This window comes from Lynx canadensis, chromosome C1 (assembly GCF_007474595.2).
Source record: "Lynx canadensis isolate LIC74 chromosome C1, mLynCan4.pri.v2, whole genome shotgun sequence".
Classification (NCBI taxonomy): domain Eukaryota; kingdom Metazoa; phylum Chordata; class Mammalia; order Carnivora; family Felidae; genus Lynx; species Lynx canadensis.
Window position 1 is genome coordinate 31,611,000 of NC_044310.1, and position 15,867 is coordinate 31,626,866.

Genomic DNA, 15,867 nt, shown 5'->3' on the forward strand with positions numbered 1-15,867 from the left:
GTGATGAGCTTAAAAAACAAAAACAACGCTTGCCTTTTATAACCAAGTACCCTGGATTAGCTGTAAGCTTTGTATTTACTCTTATGAGAGTTGGCTGGGTGCCAGGAGTTTAAGAGCTAAAAAGGATTACTACCTCTTAGCAGAGGAGAAAACGGCCAGCATGCAGGAGTCCCTGAGAGAGGCAGAGCCCTAGGTGGCTGGAGGGCAGAGCAAAGTGGTAGGTGAGCCGGACCCAGAATCGAGCAGGAGACAGTCACAGGGGTCCCTTGTTACCCATCCCCAAGAGCAGGAATGGACAGTATCACAAGGGTGGGAGGGCCATCGAGGGTCACCTAGCTCAACCTCTCATTAGGAATCACTTGCTCACAGACATAAGTTTGTGGCCCAGCTGGGACTAGACCCTCGTTCAAAGCTCTGATATCCCCCAACACTGCTTCTTTCCTATTTCGTATCAGGATCTGGAAGCCAAAATCCAGGGTCTCAAACGAAGCTTTGAAGAAAGCCTGAAGGAGAATGGGGAGAGTACAGGGGGGACATGTGTGAAGGCAATATGGCTCTAAATGGCCTTGACAGCTGGTCCTACTGGAAGATCTCCATGACTTCTCCCTCTAGACTCAAATATCAACAGAACTAAGTCACTTAATCCTCTGAAATTTATTTTTCTCATAAATAAAATGTATCTGAAAATAATTATGCCTAGTTGAGAGTTACCAGGAATATAAAGTGAAATAACGCATGTAAAAAACACTGAATAAAATTGGTGTTTTTTCCTATTTGCTGACAGCAAGAAACAATCTCATATTACTTTGAATTTTTACCATTTGCACACGAATGGCCAGAAGGTAGGAAGGGAGGAGGAGACAGCATGATTAGAAAGAGAACAGGCTTACACAGAGAGAACATCTTGTTTTGAGAAAAGAATTGAGTAACCACATTTTTTCCACATTGGATCACTTGCGCCCTAGCCAGGACACTGAGGTGGCTGAAGTTCTGCTGTTACTGAACAGCCACACTGGAGAACCTACGGAGGGGGAGGGGAGGGGGGCAAGGGAACTGTTGGAGGAACCCTGGCTGCTGGAATGATGGCCAAAGGATCTGGTCTGGAAATGCCAACCAGAAGAAGGTCTCTCTCCACCTCTGAGCCATCTGCTGATCTGGTCATCTGCTGTTAAAAATCGCAGCTGTCCCCAGATACGCAAAGAGGAGGATGAAAACAGTCAGCAAACGCCTCTGGAAGCATCAACCACATAGTCGTATTTCTTATCAGCATGGTGCCCAGTCACAAAGGAATACCTGCCCAGCAACTCCTGGGCACAAAGACTCCCTGGTCTTGTGGCTGTGGAGAAACGCTAAGAGATTTACAGTAAGCATGATGAAATTGCCTAGGCAAGAAAGTGAGAAGACCAACCTACTGAACATAGCCAGGAGCACCGAGGTTTATCCTACTTGTCTCAAGTAAGCAAAAATGACTCCGCTACTACCTCCAAGGCACTTCTCTTCTCCCTGCTTCCACAGAAGATACCGCCTCACAGGGCTTGCCGAGGGACAGCAACGGGTTGTTTCTCATAGCAATCTCAGGCGCTTGTTTCTTGAAGCATATGGAGGAATAGCACTTTCCTGAGGCAAGAAGTGTGTCTGACCGCTGCCCTGCCCCATCTCAAGTTTTCCCCACCCCAGTGCCACCAACCTAATCCCAGCAACTCTCCCCTCTTCCTCGTCCACAGTCAGCACAGCACAATCCATTCTCCATAAGCAGTCCGAGGGAGTTTTTAAATGACAGCTTTATTGATATATACTTCATATGCCATAAGCTTCACCCCTTTAATGTGTACAATTCGGTGTTTTTAGTAGATACACAGATGTGCAAACACCTTCCCGATCTAATTGCAGAGAATATTTACCATATTGATCAAAGTGACCTCCCATTTCCCTCTCCCCCGTGCTACTGACAGCCACTAATTTACTTTTGTCTCTGTGTTTTTGCCTCTTCTGGACAGCCCATACAAAAGCAATCATGCCACGTGTGGGCTTTTGTGATTGGCTTTTTCCTCTCAGTCTCATGTCTTTTAAGGTACACCTGTGGTGTAGTCTATTTCAGGACTCATTCCTTTTTATTGCCAAACAAGATTTCATATGAATATACCACCTTTTATTTATCTGTTCATCACATGATGAACACTTGGGCTATTTCCACTTTTTGGCTACAATGAATAATGTTGTCATGAACATACATGATACATTTTTCTATGGACATGTTTTCTGTTCTTTTGGGCGTATACCCATGAGTGGAATTGCTAGGTCACAAGTACCTCCGTGCTTAATACTTTGAGTAACTTCCAAACTGTTTCTAAAGTGGCTGCACCATTTTACAATCTCACTAGCCATGTATCCAATTCCTCCACATTCTCACCAACACTTGTTATTGCCTTTTGATTATATCTTACCCATGGATGTGAACTGGTATCTCCTTGTGGCTTTGATTAGCATTTCCCTAATGGCTAACGACATGGAGTATCTTTTCAAGTGCTTATGGGCCTTTTATATTATCTTCTCTGCAGAAATGTCCATTCAAACCCTTTGCCCATTTTTTAATTGGGTTGCCTTTTTTATTGTTGAGTTGAATTCTGGATACAAGTGCAAGTGACTTTGTAAAAGTAAATCGGATCTCGTCACTCCCCTACATAGTACCCTCTAACAATTCCCCACATGTTTAGAATAAAATCCAAATTCTCACTCTGGCTTTCCAGGTCCTACAGGGTTTTGCCACTTTCCTTCTCACACAGCGCTCTAGAGTAGGAGCAGTCTTCTCTCTGCCCCTGAAACACATACCCTCACGCACGTCTCAGCACCATGATATGTATGCCCTGTCCTTGCTTGGAATTCTTTCTGATCATTCAATTCAAATATCACCTTTTCAGACAAATTTTCCTGAAAAGAAATTGTATCTAAACAATCTCCTCCCAGGGTGCCTGGGTGGTTCAGTGGGTTGAGCATCTGACTTTGGCTCAGGTCATGATCTTGCAGTATGTGGGTTTAAGCCCCGCAATGGGCTCTGTGCTGACAGCTCACAGCCTGGAGCCTGCTTCGTAGTCTGTGTGTGTGTGTGTGTGTGTGTGTGTGTGTGTGTCTCTCTCTGCCCCTCCCCCACTTGTGCATGCTCGCTCTCTCTCTCTCAAAAATAAGTAAACATTAAAAAAAAATAATCTCCTCCCTCTGCCAAGACGAACGAGGAAACTTTTGAGCATGATGGTTATGTTCATTATCTTGATTGTGGGTCATGGTTTCATGGGTGCACACATATGTCAACACTTTTCAAATGGTATATTTTAAATATGTGCCGTCTGTTTCACTTGTCTTACACTTTGATAAAGCTGTTAAACAAAAAACCCCTTCTCAGTCCACCTTTGCTGCCACTATTTCATTATACTTTATTCCTGAGGAGAAACTGGATCTGAAATCATCTTGTTTATTTCGTGATTTCGATGTTTATCACCCATCTCATCCCACTAGAATAGAAGTTCCAGGAGGGCAGAAGTGTTTTTCATCCTTGTAACTGCTGTATCTTCAGCTTGGCTCACAGTTAAGTGCTCAATAAATACCAGGCTAACTGAATGAATGAAACTGACAGAGGTTTAGAAAAGGGACTGACAGACAATAAGAAGGGTGACTTTCTACACCTTCAGATTAACTAGCACTTTTAGACTTCAGGGATGAGATTCTTAGTATTTCTTTTATTTAGAGCAGCTATCTCAAATTCTATTCTGGATGATGTCCAACACCATCATCATTAGAAACATAATTTACTGTTCAATTACTCTGTGGCACTATTCTAGCATTTTATATATACTCTTCCATTAGTAGTGGTTATTTTTATAATAATAGCATTATAATACCAATAATGTGGCATATTATATATTATCTAGTAATTATAATAAATATAATACAGGATGTAGTAACTATGATAAGAGCAGCAGTAATATAATAAAAACATTTGTTTAGCACTTGCTATTTGCCAGATATTATGTAAGCATTTTACCCATATCATCTCATTTATTCCTCACAATAACTTTATGAAGCAGGTGTTCTTTTACAGACAGAGAATTTGAGGTTTAGAGAGGCAAACTAACTGCCCAAAGCCACACGGCTGGCAAAAAAAAAAAAAGGCAGAGCTGGAACTCAAACCTAAGTCTACTTTGCTTCAAAGTTCATGCTTTTCCCATTGTGCTACGGTGCTTCTCAAGTATCCTGATGGCACACTGCTACTCCAGCTCATATGCAAAGCCCCTGGGACCCGAGAGAGAGGTGCACCTTGAGACAATGAATGCTACTCAAACTCTGAAAGAGGTTAGGAACAAAAGTGACAGGGAGGAAAAGCTAGTTGCCTGAGAATAAACTACGATATTTAGAGTAAGGAACTTTTACTTTATCCCAAACTCCACATCTAGCTTCCTTGGACATTAAATTCTTATTGTTTCTGATTGCTCTCGGGTAGACACTGGTGTTTACCTAAGCTGCCTACTAGTGAGGTTTACTGAAGATACGCTGACCGTGGGAGACCCAGGTAACCTCCCTTACCAACCTGGGTCCTGATTTCAAGAGCTCATGGATGAGCCTTTACCTTTAGTGCCAGGTGGCTGTAGGTTGTCTCCAGTCAGGGAACACCAGCCCACAGGGAAGATGTCCCGGGAGTCGAAGCGGCACCAGTAGTCAAAGGCCCCTCGCCACCCATCAAAAGTGACAAGCACCTCTGAGCCCCGCACCTCCCCAATAGTGGCTGGGCAAATGAAATGAGGGTTCTTCCTGTCCACAGCTTCTAGCTTCATTCCCATTTTGAAGAAGTTGTGGGAAGGCGAGGGTGGTTCCTAGATGAGAAACAGAAACATACAGACCTAGATGCAAACACAGAGTCTGTGTGCCCCAAGAGACTGCTACCAAGTTTGGAACAACGAAAAAGTCACCGGCTGCTACCGAAGATTTATAATGAAAGTGTAGTCTTTCTTTTAAATGAATTTCAGAGTATTCCAAAGTATTACTTTTTATGTCCTGACATTTTACCATTTTGATTCTGATTTTTTTTTAAGAAATAAAAGGTAACATTTTTAAAGCTGAATCCCTTTTGTGCCCATTCCTCATGCATGTTTTCATACTTTACTATGTATGTATGTGTGTGTGTATATACATATATGTACATATATATATATGTGCATCCATTTGCATACTTCAAAATTTTATATAAATGGTATTATACCATACATATCATTCTACGACTTTTTTTTGTGTGTGGTTAATGTTACACTTTTGAAATTTACCTACGTTGATAAATTTAGCTCCAATATATTTCAAGTGCTAATAGTTCATATTCCATTATATGTATATATCACAACATATTCATTCTATTCAGATGGACATTTAAGATCATTTCTAATTGTTCACTGTTTCAAGAGTTTCAGTGACCATTCTTGTACTTGTTCTTTTGCACACGTGTGGAAGGGTTACTTTAGGGTGTGTAAGTAGGCGTAGAATTGCTGGATTATAGGACAGATATATACATCCTATGCTTTATTAAGTATTGTCAAATTGCCCTCCTAAGTGCTCGTAACATTGCTCACTCTGTCCAACGGTGTGGATCTGCAGTGTAGTTGTAAAGATAAAGCTCTCAAAAAGTGTTATACACTCTATTCTTTCTCTGGTCTTACACTCTGATCCTGCACCAATAACAGGGTCTTACTAACATGGTCTTATTAAATGGGTATCTGATAGAAAAAGTCCCCTGCTTTGTCATTTTTATTATGGTTTTGGCTATTCTTTCTCCCTGATCTTTCATTATGAATTTCATATGATCTTTTGTATGAAAGCTGATACCATGGAATCAGCTTTTCAAGTCCAGAGAAAACCCCTCTTTGGATTTTGAGTGGAATCCCAATGAATTTATAGATTAATTTAGAAAGAAATAACCGTTGTATAAATGATATTTAGCCTTCTCATCCATGAACATAATAGTCTTTTCCATTTAAGTATTCTTTATTTTTTTTATGACATGATTTTATTATTATTATTATTATTTTTTTTTAGATTAAAGAGTAAATTTTTATTTTTTTTTATTTTTATTTTTTATATATATGAAATTTATTGACAAATTGGTTTCCATACAACACCCAGTGCTCATCCCAAAAGGTGCCCTCCTCAATACCCATCACCCACCCTCCCCTCCCTCCCACCCCCCATCAACCCTCAGTTTGTTCTCAGTTTTTAACAGTCTCTTATGCTTTGGCTCTCTCCCACTCTAACGTCCTTTTTTTTTTTTTTTTTTTTTCCTTCCCCTCCCCCATGGGTTCCTGTTAAGTTTCTCAGGATCCACATAAGAGTTTACCCAAGGGATACAGGAGTACTGATGCATAGGGGCACTTGTACCCCAATGTTCATAGCAGCACTCTCAACAATAGCCAAATTATGGAAAGAGCCTAAATGTCCATCAACTGATGAATGGATAAAGAAATTGTGGTTTATATACACAATGGAATACTACGTGGCAATGAGAAAAAAATGAAATATGGCCTTTTGTAGCAACGTGGATGGAACTGGAGAGTGTGATGCTAAGTGAAATAAGCCATACAGAGAAAGACAGATACCATATGGTTTCACTCTTATGTGGATCTTAAGTATTCTTTAATGTAGATTTTTTCTTTAATATAGATTTTTAACTTTTCTTTATAAGTATCTCATGCTTTTATTAACATTTTCTAGGCATATTATTTTATTGTTATCATAAGTGCTATCTTTAAAAATTTTTAGGGGCGCCTGGGTGGCTCAGTCGGTTGAGCCGTCTGGCTTCGGCTCAGGTCATGATCTCATGGTTTGTGAGTTCGAGCCCCGTGTCGGGCTCTGTGCTGACAGCTCAGAGCCTGGAGCCTGTTTTGGATTCTGTGTCTCCTTTTCTCTCTGCTCCTCCTCTGCTCATGCTCTGTCTCTCTCTCAAAAATAAATAAACATTAAAAGAAAAAAAAATTTTTTTTTAAATTTTATTTTCAAGCCACTTGCTGCTGTTAAATAGAAATGCAACTGATTTATTTATTTTTCTTAAAAAAATTTAATGTTTATTTATTTCTGAGACAGAGAGAGACACAGAGACAGTATGAACAAGGGAGGGGCAGAGAGCAAGGGAGACACAGAATCCGAAGCAGGCTCCAGGCTCCGAGCTGTCAGCATAGAGCCTGATGCAGGGCTCAAACCCATAAACTGTGGGATCACCACCTGAGCCTAAGTCAGATGCTTAACCGACTGAGTCACCCAGGCGCCCCTGCAACTGACTCTTAAAAACTGATCAGCTTGGGGCCCCTGGGTGGCTCAGTCGGTTAAGTGTCTGACTCTTGATTTCAGCTCAGGTCATGATCTCACTGTGAGATCAAGTCCCGCATCGGGTTCTGCACTGACAGCATTGGGCCTGCTTGGACTCTCTCTCCTTCTCTTTCTGCCCCTCCCTGGCTCACAAGTGGCACACACATGCACTCTCTCTCTCAAAACAAATAAACCTAAAAAAAAAAACAAAAAACAAAAAACTTATCAGCTGATTTAATACTAGGTAGCTTATGCTGACTGATGCACCAATTTCCTTGTCTGCTTTATTGATCAATTACTTAGTGACATGTACTGAAATATTCGTCAATAACTGTGGATTTTCCAATTTGTCTAAATTCTGTCAAATTTTGCTTTCGTATCTGAGGCACTGTTTTTCAGGAACATGTACTTTTTTTTTATTAGATTGTGACCTCTTTAATGAAGTCTTTCAGCGACAAAGTCTCCTTTGCCTAATGTCAGTATAGTTAGCATAGGCTTTCTTGACAAAGATTTGCCTGGTGTGTCTTTTCTTTTCCTTTCAACATTTGGTGTATATTTTAGCAGGGTCTCTTATAAACAGCATAGAGCTAGATTTAAAAACAACCTAATGGGTATCTGACTGAACTGATGAGTTTAACCTTTTTTGCGATAACTGAGATATTTAAATTTATTACAATTATTATCTTGCCTACATTTCTATGTAACTTGATTTTTCTGGGTTCCTTTTTCTCCTTTACAGTAAATTGAATTTTCTTCCCTTTTTACCCACTCCATTGAATCAGACGATAACCATTCTATTTAGAATCTTTTAGCAGATTGCCTTGAGACTGTAGCTGTATAGTTGACACAATTCAGTCTAAAACTCATTATATGTATAGTCCCAAACAATATCTACTCCTGAAATTTACCTACTCCTGAGTTAATAGGTATTTGATAATTTAGTTCCACATTGTTATTATACTTAGTTTATACAGTTACAGGCACTGCTTGCTTAGATTTATCCACATGTTAAGCAATCTTTCCTCATCACTATTACGTCCATTCTTATTTTCTGGGTTCAATGATCCTCCTCCTGAAATAGATTTTTCAGTTGTTCTTTCAGTGGCTGAAAGTATCTACTTGTACTAGTTTGTTTGGAAATGTCTTGGTTTTGTATTTGTTCTGAAATAATAGTACAGCTAGATATAAAATTCCAGGTGGACAATAATTTTATTCCCAGTACTTGGAAGATACTGTTCTATGATCTTTTGGCTTGTACGGCTGCTGTCTGGAAATGTGCTGTCACGCTACCTGTAACCCTCTGGAAGGTACCCTGTGTGATTACTTGCTCGGATCTTTTCTCTGGACTTCAATTAATACTGTGATGTTTTAAGGTATGTATTTGCCTTTATTGCACACTCTGGAAAATTCTGTTAATACCTTCTTGAATATTCCTATTCTCTATTCTTCCTAGTCTTTCCGAAGTTTGTGTTCAGCATACGTTGGACCTTCTAGTATTATTCTCTTGGTCTCTTTTCCTTAATGTTTTCTACCTCTTTATCTCTCTGTGCTGCATTCTGGGGAAATTCCTTACATACATCTTTCAGTTAATTCTTCTTTATCTAAGTCCTAGTTTCTTATATACTTACCTATTAATTTGTACTTTTAACCATTAAGTTTCATTTCAGTTTTTTAAAATATTTTTAAAAATAGGGTTTTGTACATCTCTCAACTTTTAAATTCCTTCTTTTTGTTCCTTAATCATTTTCAAATACTTAATTTATAATCTCTATCTGCTATTTCTATTATCTGGAAGCCCTTTGGTTATAGCCTTACTGTTTTGTTGGGTCCACTGATGTCTCGTCATGTTGGGTTTATTCTGAGAGTATTTGAGGGCTCTGGAATTCTGAACAGAATACTCCTCTTCAGTGGTGCTTCACCTTTGGGATTCCTATGGCATTGTGTTGAAAGCAACCAAACCCTCTAGAGAGACTTTGGGTTTGCTTCTGCAGGCACTCAGAAAGAGCTCCATACAGCCCTGAAGTTCCTAGACAACACATGCAGTGTATCTGGACTTGCACGGGTTAGACTGATTTATCAGGGGCGGTGACTCCATTTGCATCCCACTGCAGAGCTGAGGCAGACACCTTCCTCAGCAGTATTAACAGTCTTTTCACTAGGAGGGACCACCTGAGGGACCTGACCTACTTGTCTGCGTGGCAGTCTCAGGGCCTGTTTCACTGCCCTGCACAGGCCCAAGTGCTCATCTATCCTACCACGGCTGCTAAAAGACAAGATCCTTAGAAAGTGAGACTGGCAAAGCCCCTTAAGGGACCTGCAGGTACAGTACGTCACACTTAACACTGGTTCTCCTTTTTCATTCTGGCCTCTGGAGAGTTTTCTAACTTTCTGGTAGCTCAGCAAAGCATTTAAAAGAATATTTGTGGGTCTCCCTCCCCCCGCCCCACCACCAATTTGACATATTCTATAGCAAAAGGGTTTCTAGGTTGCCCAGTACACTATATTCTGGGAACCAAGGTGCTCTTAGGGTTTAGACTTAACTAGCAGCATAGGCAACTCTAGTTCAGGCCCCTTGACCTCATTAAAAGAGTTCAGCTGAGAGCAGACTGATTGCCTCATCCTTTGGGAGACAAGAAAGGATGGATACGGGTTCTACATCCCTGTTCCACCACTTACTAGCCATGTGATCTTGGGCAAGTTCTTTATTCAAAAGTATTCATTTTCTTAGCTGTTAAGTGGAAATCATAATTCTTGCTTCAGAAAGTTAACTGTGAATATTAAATGAGATGGTGTATATCAACTCCAAACATCCTGTAGACACTCAAAAAATAGTCTCCTTCCTTTCTCTCTGTTTAGCATATGGAACTTAGGGAATTCCAAGATCTGGGATAAGAACAGCTCCATTAGATTTATATCATATTTTATGTTTTACTGATAAACACATTTTAACTTCCTAACAATCCTGTGAGGTAGACAGACTCCCACTTACAGATGAGGACAAAAGGACATAGCTTATTAATGGTGGAGCTGGGACCCAAAAACCAGAAATCCTAACTTATGGTGTAATTTCCTCCAGGGATCATTGCTGCTTCATAAGGTACTAAAAAATCCTTCCACTGAACTAGTTTCTGAGAAGGCATCCTCAGGCCATAAATATAAAGTAGACATCAGGGGCTTAGTAAATGAAAGAATGTAAGCATTTGACCTTAGCAGTCTGCAGTGGTGATATCTGAAGGACACCATACCTTGTGGAAAATCCTGATGGGAGCCATCTCTGCTCCATTTAGTGTCTTCAAAAGGAACATGGGCCAAGAAGAGGCATTCAGCCGAAATCCTGCAGCAAACATAATGGGCAACAGATAAAAAATAGGTTTCAAAGGGACTGGTGATACCAAGTTTTCCCTTTGGAATCCAGCTACTCCTGCCACAACCTATGCTGTGATAGTTACAGAGTCACAGACTGTTAGGAAAGGACTTACAGGTTAAATAGAAGAAATGCCTCATTAGACAGACATGGAAATGAGGCACGTGAGAGGGAATGTAACTTGCCCAAGGTAATGTTGCAAAGTAAGTAGTGGAACAAAATCCCCAACCAAGTTTTCGGACTCTACGACAAGTATTATAAAATATGTATTATAATGTCTAAAAATCTTTCCTTGACAAGTCCAAAAGAGATGTGAGATAGGATCAACAAATACTTAGAAATGATCTAGACAGTGGGGTATGAAAGGGGATATGATAATCTCTTATGAAGAAACCAGGTACGTAACATGCTACACCCAATAAACAAGTAAATCTTTTCGGTTTATCATAATATAAACCAACTCACTATTTCTCTTTCTCTTACACACATGCACGTGCACGTGTGTGCGTGCACACACACACACACACGACTACAGAACGCTTTCCAATATTCATTTTTACTTAAACAATTAAGGATCAGACAATGATGATCATGGAAGGGATAATCCTATCCAAAAATATTCATTTTCCAAAAGAATAAAAAGAAGCCTAGAGAGATTAATTGTCCACTGTCGTTCAGCAAGTAAAAGCCAATAAGAATGTACCATTTAACTAGTAAATTGTAAAAATAAGACTGTTATCGGAGTTAGGTCTTCCAGCTAGAGTTCCAAAGGCCTCCTTCAGATTTGGCTTCAACTCTCTATCCTGAGATGCCCAAATCTTGTGCTTTTTGATAGTCTCCCAATCGCCCTCAGCTTTCCTATTCTTGACAAAAGAACAGATAGGCTGCCTCAAAGCTGTAGAGCTGGAAATAACAACAACAATGACATCTGTTATTACTGACCATTTGACTAGATATTAAGCCAATCACCTTCCACAATCTATCTACTCAAGACAACTCAGGAAGGTAGCTACTGTCTTCCTTTTATAGACGAGAAAAGAGGTATAAAGTAAACTTACGATTTCAAAATGAGCAAATGAGAAAGACAGGATTGAAACCCAGGCAGTCTGATCCTTAAGTCCACACTGCTAACTACTATGCTAAACTATCAGCGTGCAGGTAAAATGAAAAAGGGAAGAATCAGCTTTGGGGAGTATTAATTAATAGCTATAATTAAGGGGGAGGGCATGGAGAGAGAGAGAAGAAAATGGAAATCAGAGAGTCATCACCCTGTACGATTTAAACTGTCTCAAAGCTGGCTAGGCTAAGCCAAGTTCCCCAAGGTCAGAAGATGTCTTGATAGCTCCTTCACATCAACAATGGTGACAGCGATGAGGATGCTCCTATCACTTAATCTAAAATTGCTATTGTTTACTTTTTTGCTTGCCTAGTTTTTTTCCTTTTGGAAAAATTCTATGTGATTTGGTGGGGATGTCTATCACATGACTACCAACCTGGCCATGGAATGCGAAATAATGCCATTTAAGAGCATCAGACTCCCCTACACCAAGAGTGTGTGTGTGTGTGTGTGTGTGTGTCCCCAGTTGGGTCAACTGTTTTCCGACATGACAGACACACTGAAGGAGTCTTTCCCTGAGGTCATGGCTATAAGGCTGTTTGTAGGCTTGGCACTGCTACAGGGAGAACAACTGAGAATAAAGCCAACGTAGAGCAAGATGTGGGGAATCATGAGAGGGTTTACAACTCTGTGTTCAAACCCACTCAGCAGCAGGCCTTACCTTCTTGGTTATATGGTCTCAGTCATTCCTGCTTCCTCCTTTTCCTCTCCTCTAACCTATTTTGAGTTGAGTTTTTGCAATCACGGCCAAAGGATTCTTGACTACTACTTTTCCTTTGATCAGGGTAAAAGAAAAAAATAAATTTCTCCAGAAACTCAGGCCCGGTCTGTGTGTGAGGAAAACAACTCTCCTTAGGTTCGTCAAGGACTGACGCAAGTCAAACCTAGAGCAGATGGGCCATGAATGGTTCACTACACTTATGGGCAAGACGTGGCAAGACACAACTATTCGAGAGAAATGCTTGCTATCCCTGGTAAAAGAGAGGAGTAGAAGGAAGGACTGCTCAGTCAGAACACTCAGATTCATGCCCTCAGTTCCCAGCAAGTGCCTCGCCATGTAATCACCAATTCCATTTCTTAGAAAAGGGTTACTCAGGAGCTTCCATGTCACATGGAACTTAAAGAACTAAAAAATAAAAAATAAAAAAAAGTTCCCTCAGCTCTGGGAACACTTAGAATAATATTATAATAGCTAATACGCACTGACTGCTTATTATGTATTAAATTCTCTACATGCAATTTCTTTCCGGATATTTGAAATACTACCATGAGGTACACAGTATTATTCTTCTTAGTTTGCAGAAGATGAAATGGAAACTCAAGCATCTTGTCCAAGGTAGTAAGTGATGAAGATTCCAATAAATGGTGGTCCTACTCCAGACCTCATGGTTCTTAACTATTCCGTTTCACTACCTCCTAGCAAGCTCCTTCAAGAGTAGAAGGGCAACACAGAAATGTTACCAGCCCAAGGAATTATTAAGGTACTTTATTCCCCAGCCCCCTAAGTGAGGTGGAACCCCCCCTTCCAAATTCAAATGTATCTATAATTTGTATTGGGAAGTCATAGGTAGTGTTTTAACATTGAAAGGGCCCTCAGAGACCATACAGTACAAAAATTTTATGTTGCAGATTACAAAACTTAAGTCCAGAGGGGCTAAGAAACTTATTTGTGGTCACATAAGTTGCTCTTATAGAATGAGGCTGGAGCCCTAAGCCCTCTCATCTGGTTCTCTTTCACTACACTATGCTGCTTCCAAAGAAAACATTATGCACATATGATGCTCCAGGCTCTATGTGCCAAGCACTTTAAGTGGGTTATCTCATTTAATCACTACTACAACTTTGTGAATTAGATACGAGAAACGTAGCACTGGTCCAGACACCAGCTGCCTTGATTTAAATCTAGTCTGCCACCTCCCTGATGTGTAACGTATGGCAAATTACAAAAACCTCTCTCTGGCTTTAGTTTCTTCAAAAATAAAGTGAGATAAAAATAGTAACTACCTCGATGGGTTGTTCTAAGGATCAAAATAGGTTAATACATGTGAAAGACTTAAAACACAGCTTTGTATATAATAATATATATAATAGATATACACGCTGGCCATTGTAGATGGAAGGACTGAGGTTACAGAAATTAAATAAAAAATCTAAGGCCACTCTGTTAGTAAATAGCAGAGGCAGGATTTAAGACCAATTCCTCTGTCTCCAGAACCTTCATTATTAATCTGCATGTTAATGTCTTCAGATATTTCATCACTCAGCCCTACCTTACTGTTTTTATTGGTAAAAAGAGTTTTGGGTCATATATTGGAGAAAGAGGGAAGGGAAGAAGACTAAAAACAGTTACTTGAGGATCTCCTCCAATTAAACAATGGCCTGCTTGTGAAGAAAAGAACAGGTATGTCAGAAATCTTGACCTCTGAAAATGGGAGCACCTCAGTGCTTGGCCACTGGTTCTCTTCCTCTTGGTCCCCAGTCTCCCCCTGGCAAATAGGACTGCCAATTTACATCTCCAGCTCAAACCTGCCTTGAGTTTCATGCTTGTATTTCCATCTGCCTTTTTCTGTAAGTCCACTTGGATGCTAAGAGGCCTCAAGATGAGTAAGTCTCAAGCAGAACTCTGGATTTTGCTGCCTGCCCCCAACTTGCTCTTTTCTCCAGTATCTCAGCTCACTTAATGACACCACTTATTAAAACCCAGGTGCTCAGATCAAAATGCCTAGAAGCCACCTGTAATTCCTCCCTTCCTAGCACCCCTCAAATACAATTCGTCAGCAAGGCTTGATGGCACACGCATCTAATAATATACCCTGAATCAAACCATTTCTCGCCATTTGAGATTTCTCACCCACCAGTGACCGCCCTGATCTAAGGCACAGTCACACTCTGCCTCGAATCCTCAGCAGCCTTCTAGCAGACTGTCTCTACTTTCGCCTCCCTACTGTCTGTTCTCCACATAACAGTCAGAATGATAGGTTTGCATGTTTTTTTAAATATAAATCAGACCACATCACTGTTGTGCTTACATCCCATACACAACACAAATAAATCTAGTCTTTAGGCATGTTAACAAAGCTCATGCGGTCTGGGATGAACTTACTTCTCATAACTCATCTGCCCCTCATTCACTGGTCTTTCTGTTCCTGAAACACACCATGCTGCGTCCCTCTGCCTCAAAGACTCCCCCCTTTTCTCAAATCTTTGTTAGTTCTTTGCTGAAATATCATCTCCTCAGAGAGGTGTTCCTAGACCATCCTACCTAAAACAGCCTCCTAAATCCTGCTCCCTTCTTATTTATATATATTTTTAAGTAGGCTTCATGCCCAACATGGAGCCCAAGGTGGGGCTTGAACTCATGAACCTGAGATCAAGACCTGAGATGAGATCAAGAGTCGGACACTTAACTGACTGAACCACCCAGGCACCCCCTGATCCCTTATTTATCCTTAGCTCTTATCATTGCCTGAATTTTCTCTCTTTTTTCCTTGTAATGTGTATGTCTTTTCCAACTAGAATTTAATTTCCGTGAGAGTTTTATTGAACAAAGGAAAAATCTCCACTTATTAAACAGGTACCAAGACTTGCTGGATACTTTATTATGTTATTCCACTTAATACTCAAAAACCAGGTATGGCAGAGTTTATGAAGGATCTCGCAGGCGACTGAAATTCAACGTTAAAAGTCAAGGTAGATTAACTTACCAATGGCCACATAACTAAACTTGTAAGTGGCTGAGCTAATATTACAAAGTCAGGTCTCTTTAATTCTAAACCCAGGCATGCTGCGAGTTTTCTGTGCTTACCTAGGATTTCTTTAAAAATATTTATATGGAACCAGTTATAAAGAGCTTCCAGATATTCCCAAGACTGTGGGATTACTGAAGAAGTTAGGATCCATTTGTTTAACCTTGACCTGAGGAAGCTCTGGAATGAGATGTAGATCAGCAGGTCTAGAATTGAATCAGAGCTCATGCCCTCTGGTGGCAAGTAACAGAATAGCACTCACACCAGGAACCACATGGCTGTGGATCCCCACTCCCCACCCCACC

General features: G+C 40.4%; 1 protein-coding gene across 10 annotated transcripts in view; it reads right to left on the reverse strand.

Moving 5' to 3' along the window:
- The window catches only part of SCMH1 (Scm polycomb group protein homolog 1), a 187,458-nt gene that overhangs the window by 77,827 nt on the left and 93,764 nt on the right, over positions 1 to 15,867 (reverse strand). For all 10 annotated transcript variants that reach the window (XM_030323809.1, XM_030323801.1, XM_030323800.1 and 7 more), the window contains 2 exons: positions 10,581 to 10,669; positions 4,619 to 4,862 (listed from right to left, as the gene is read on the reverse strand). In XM_030323809.1, coding sequence (XP_030179669.1) covers positions 4,619 to 4,862; positions 10,581 to 10,669 — 333 coding nt within the window. The remainder of the gene's footprint in view (positions 1 to 4,618; positions 4,863 to 10,580; positions 10,670 to 15,867) is intronic.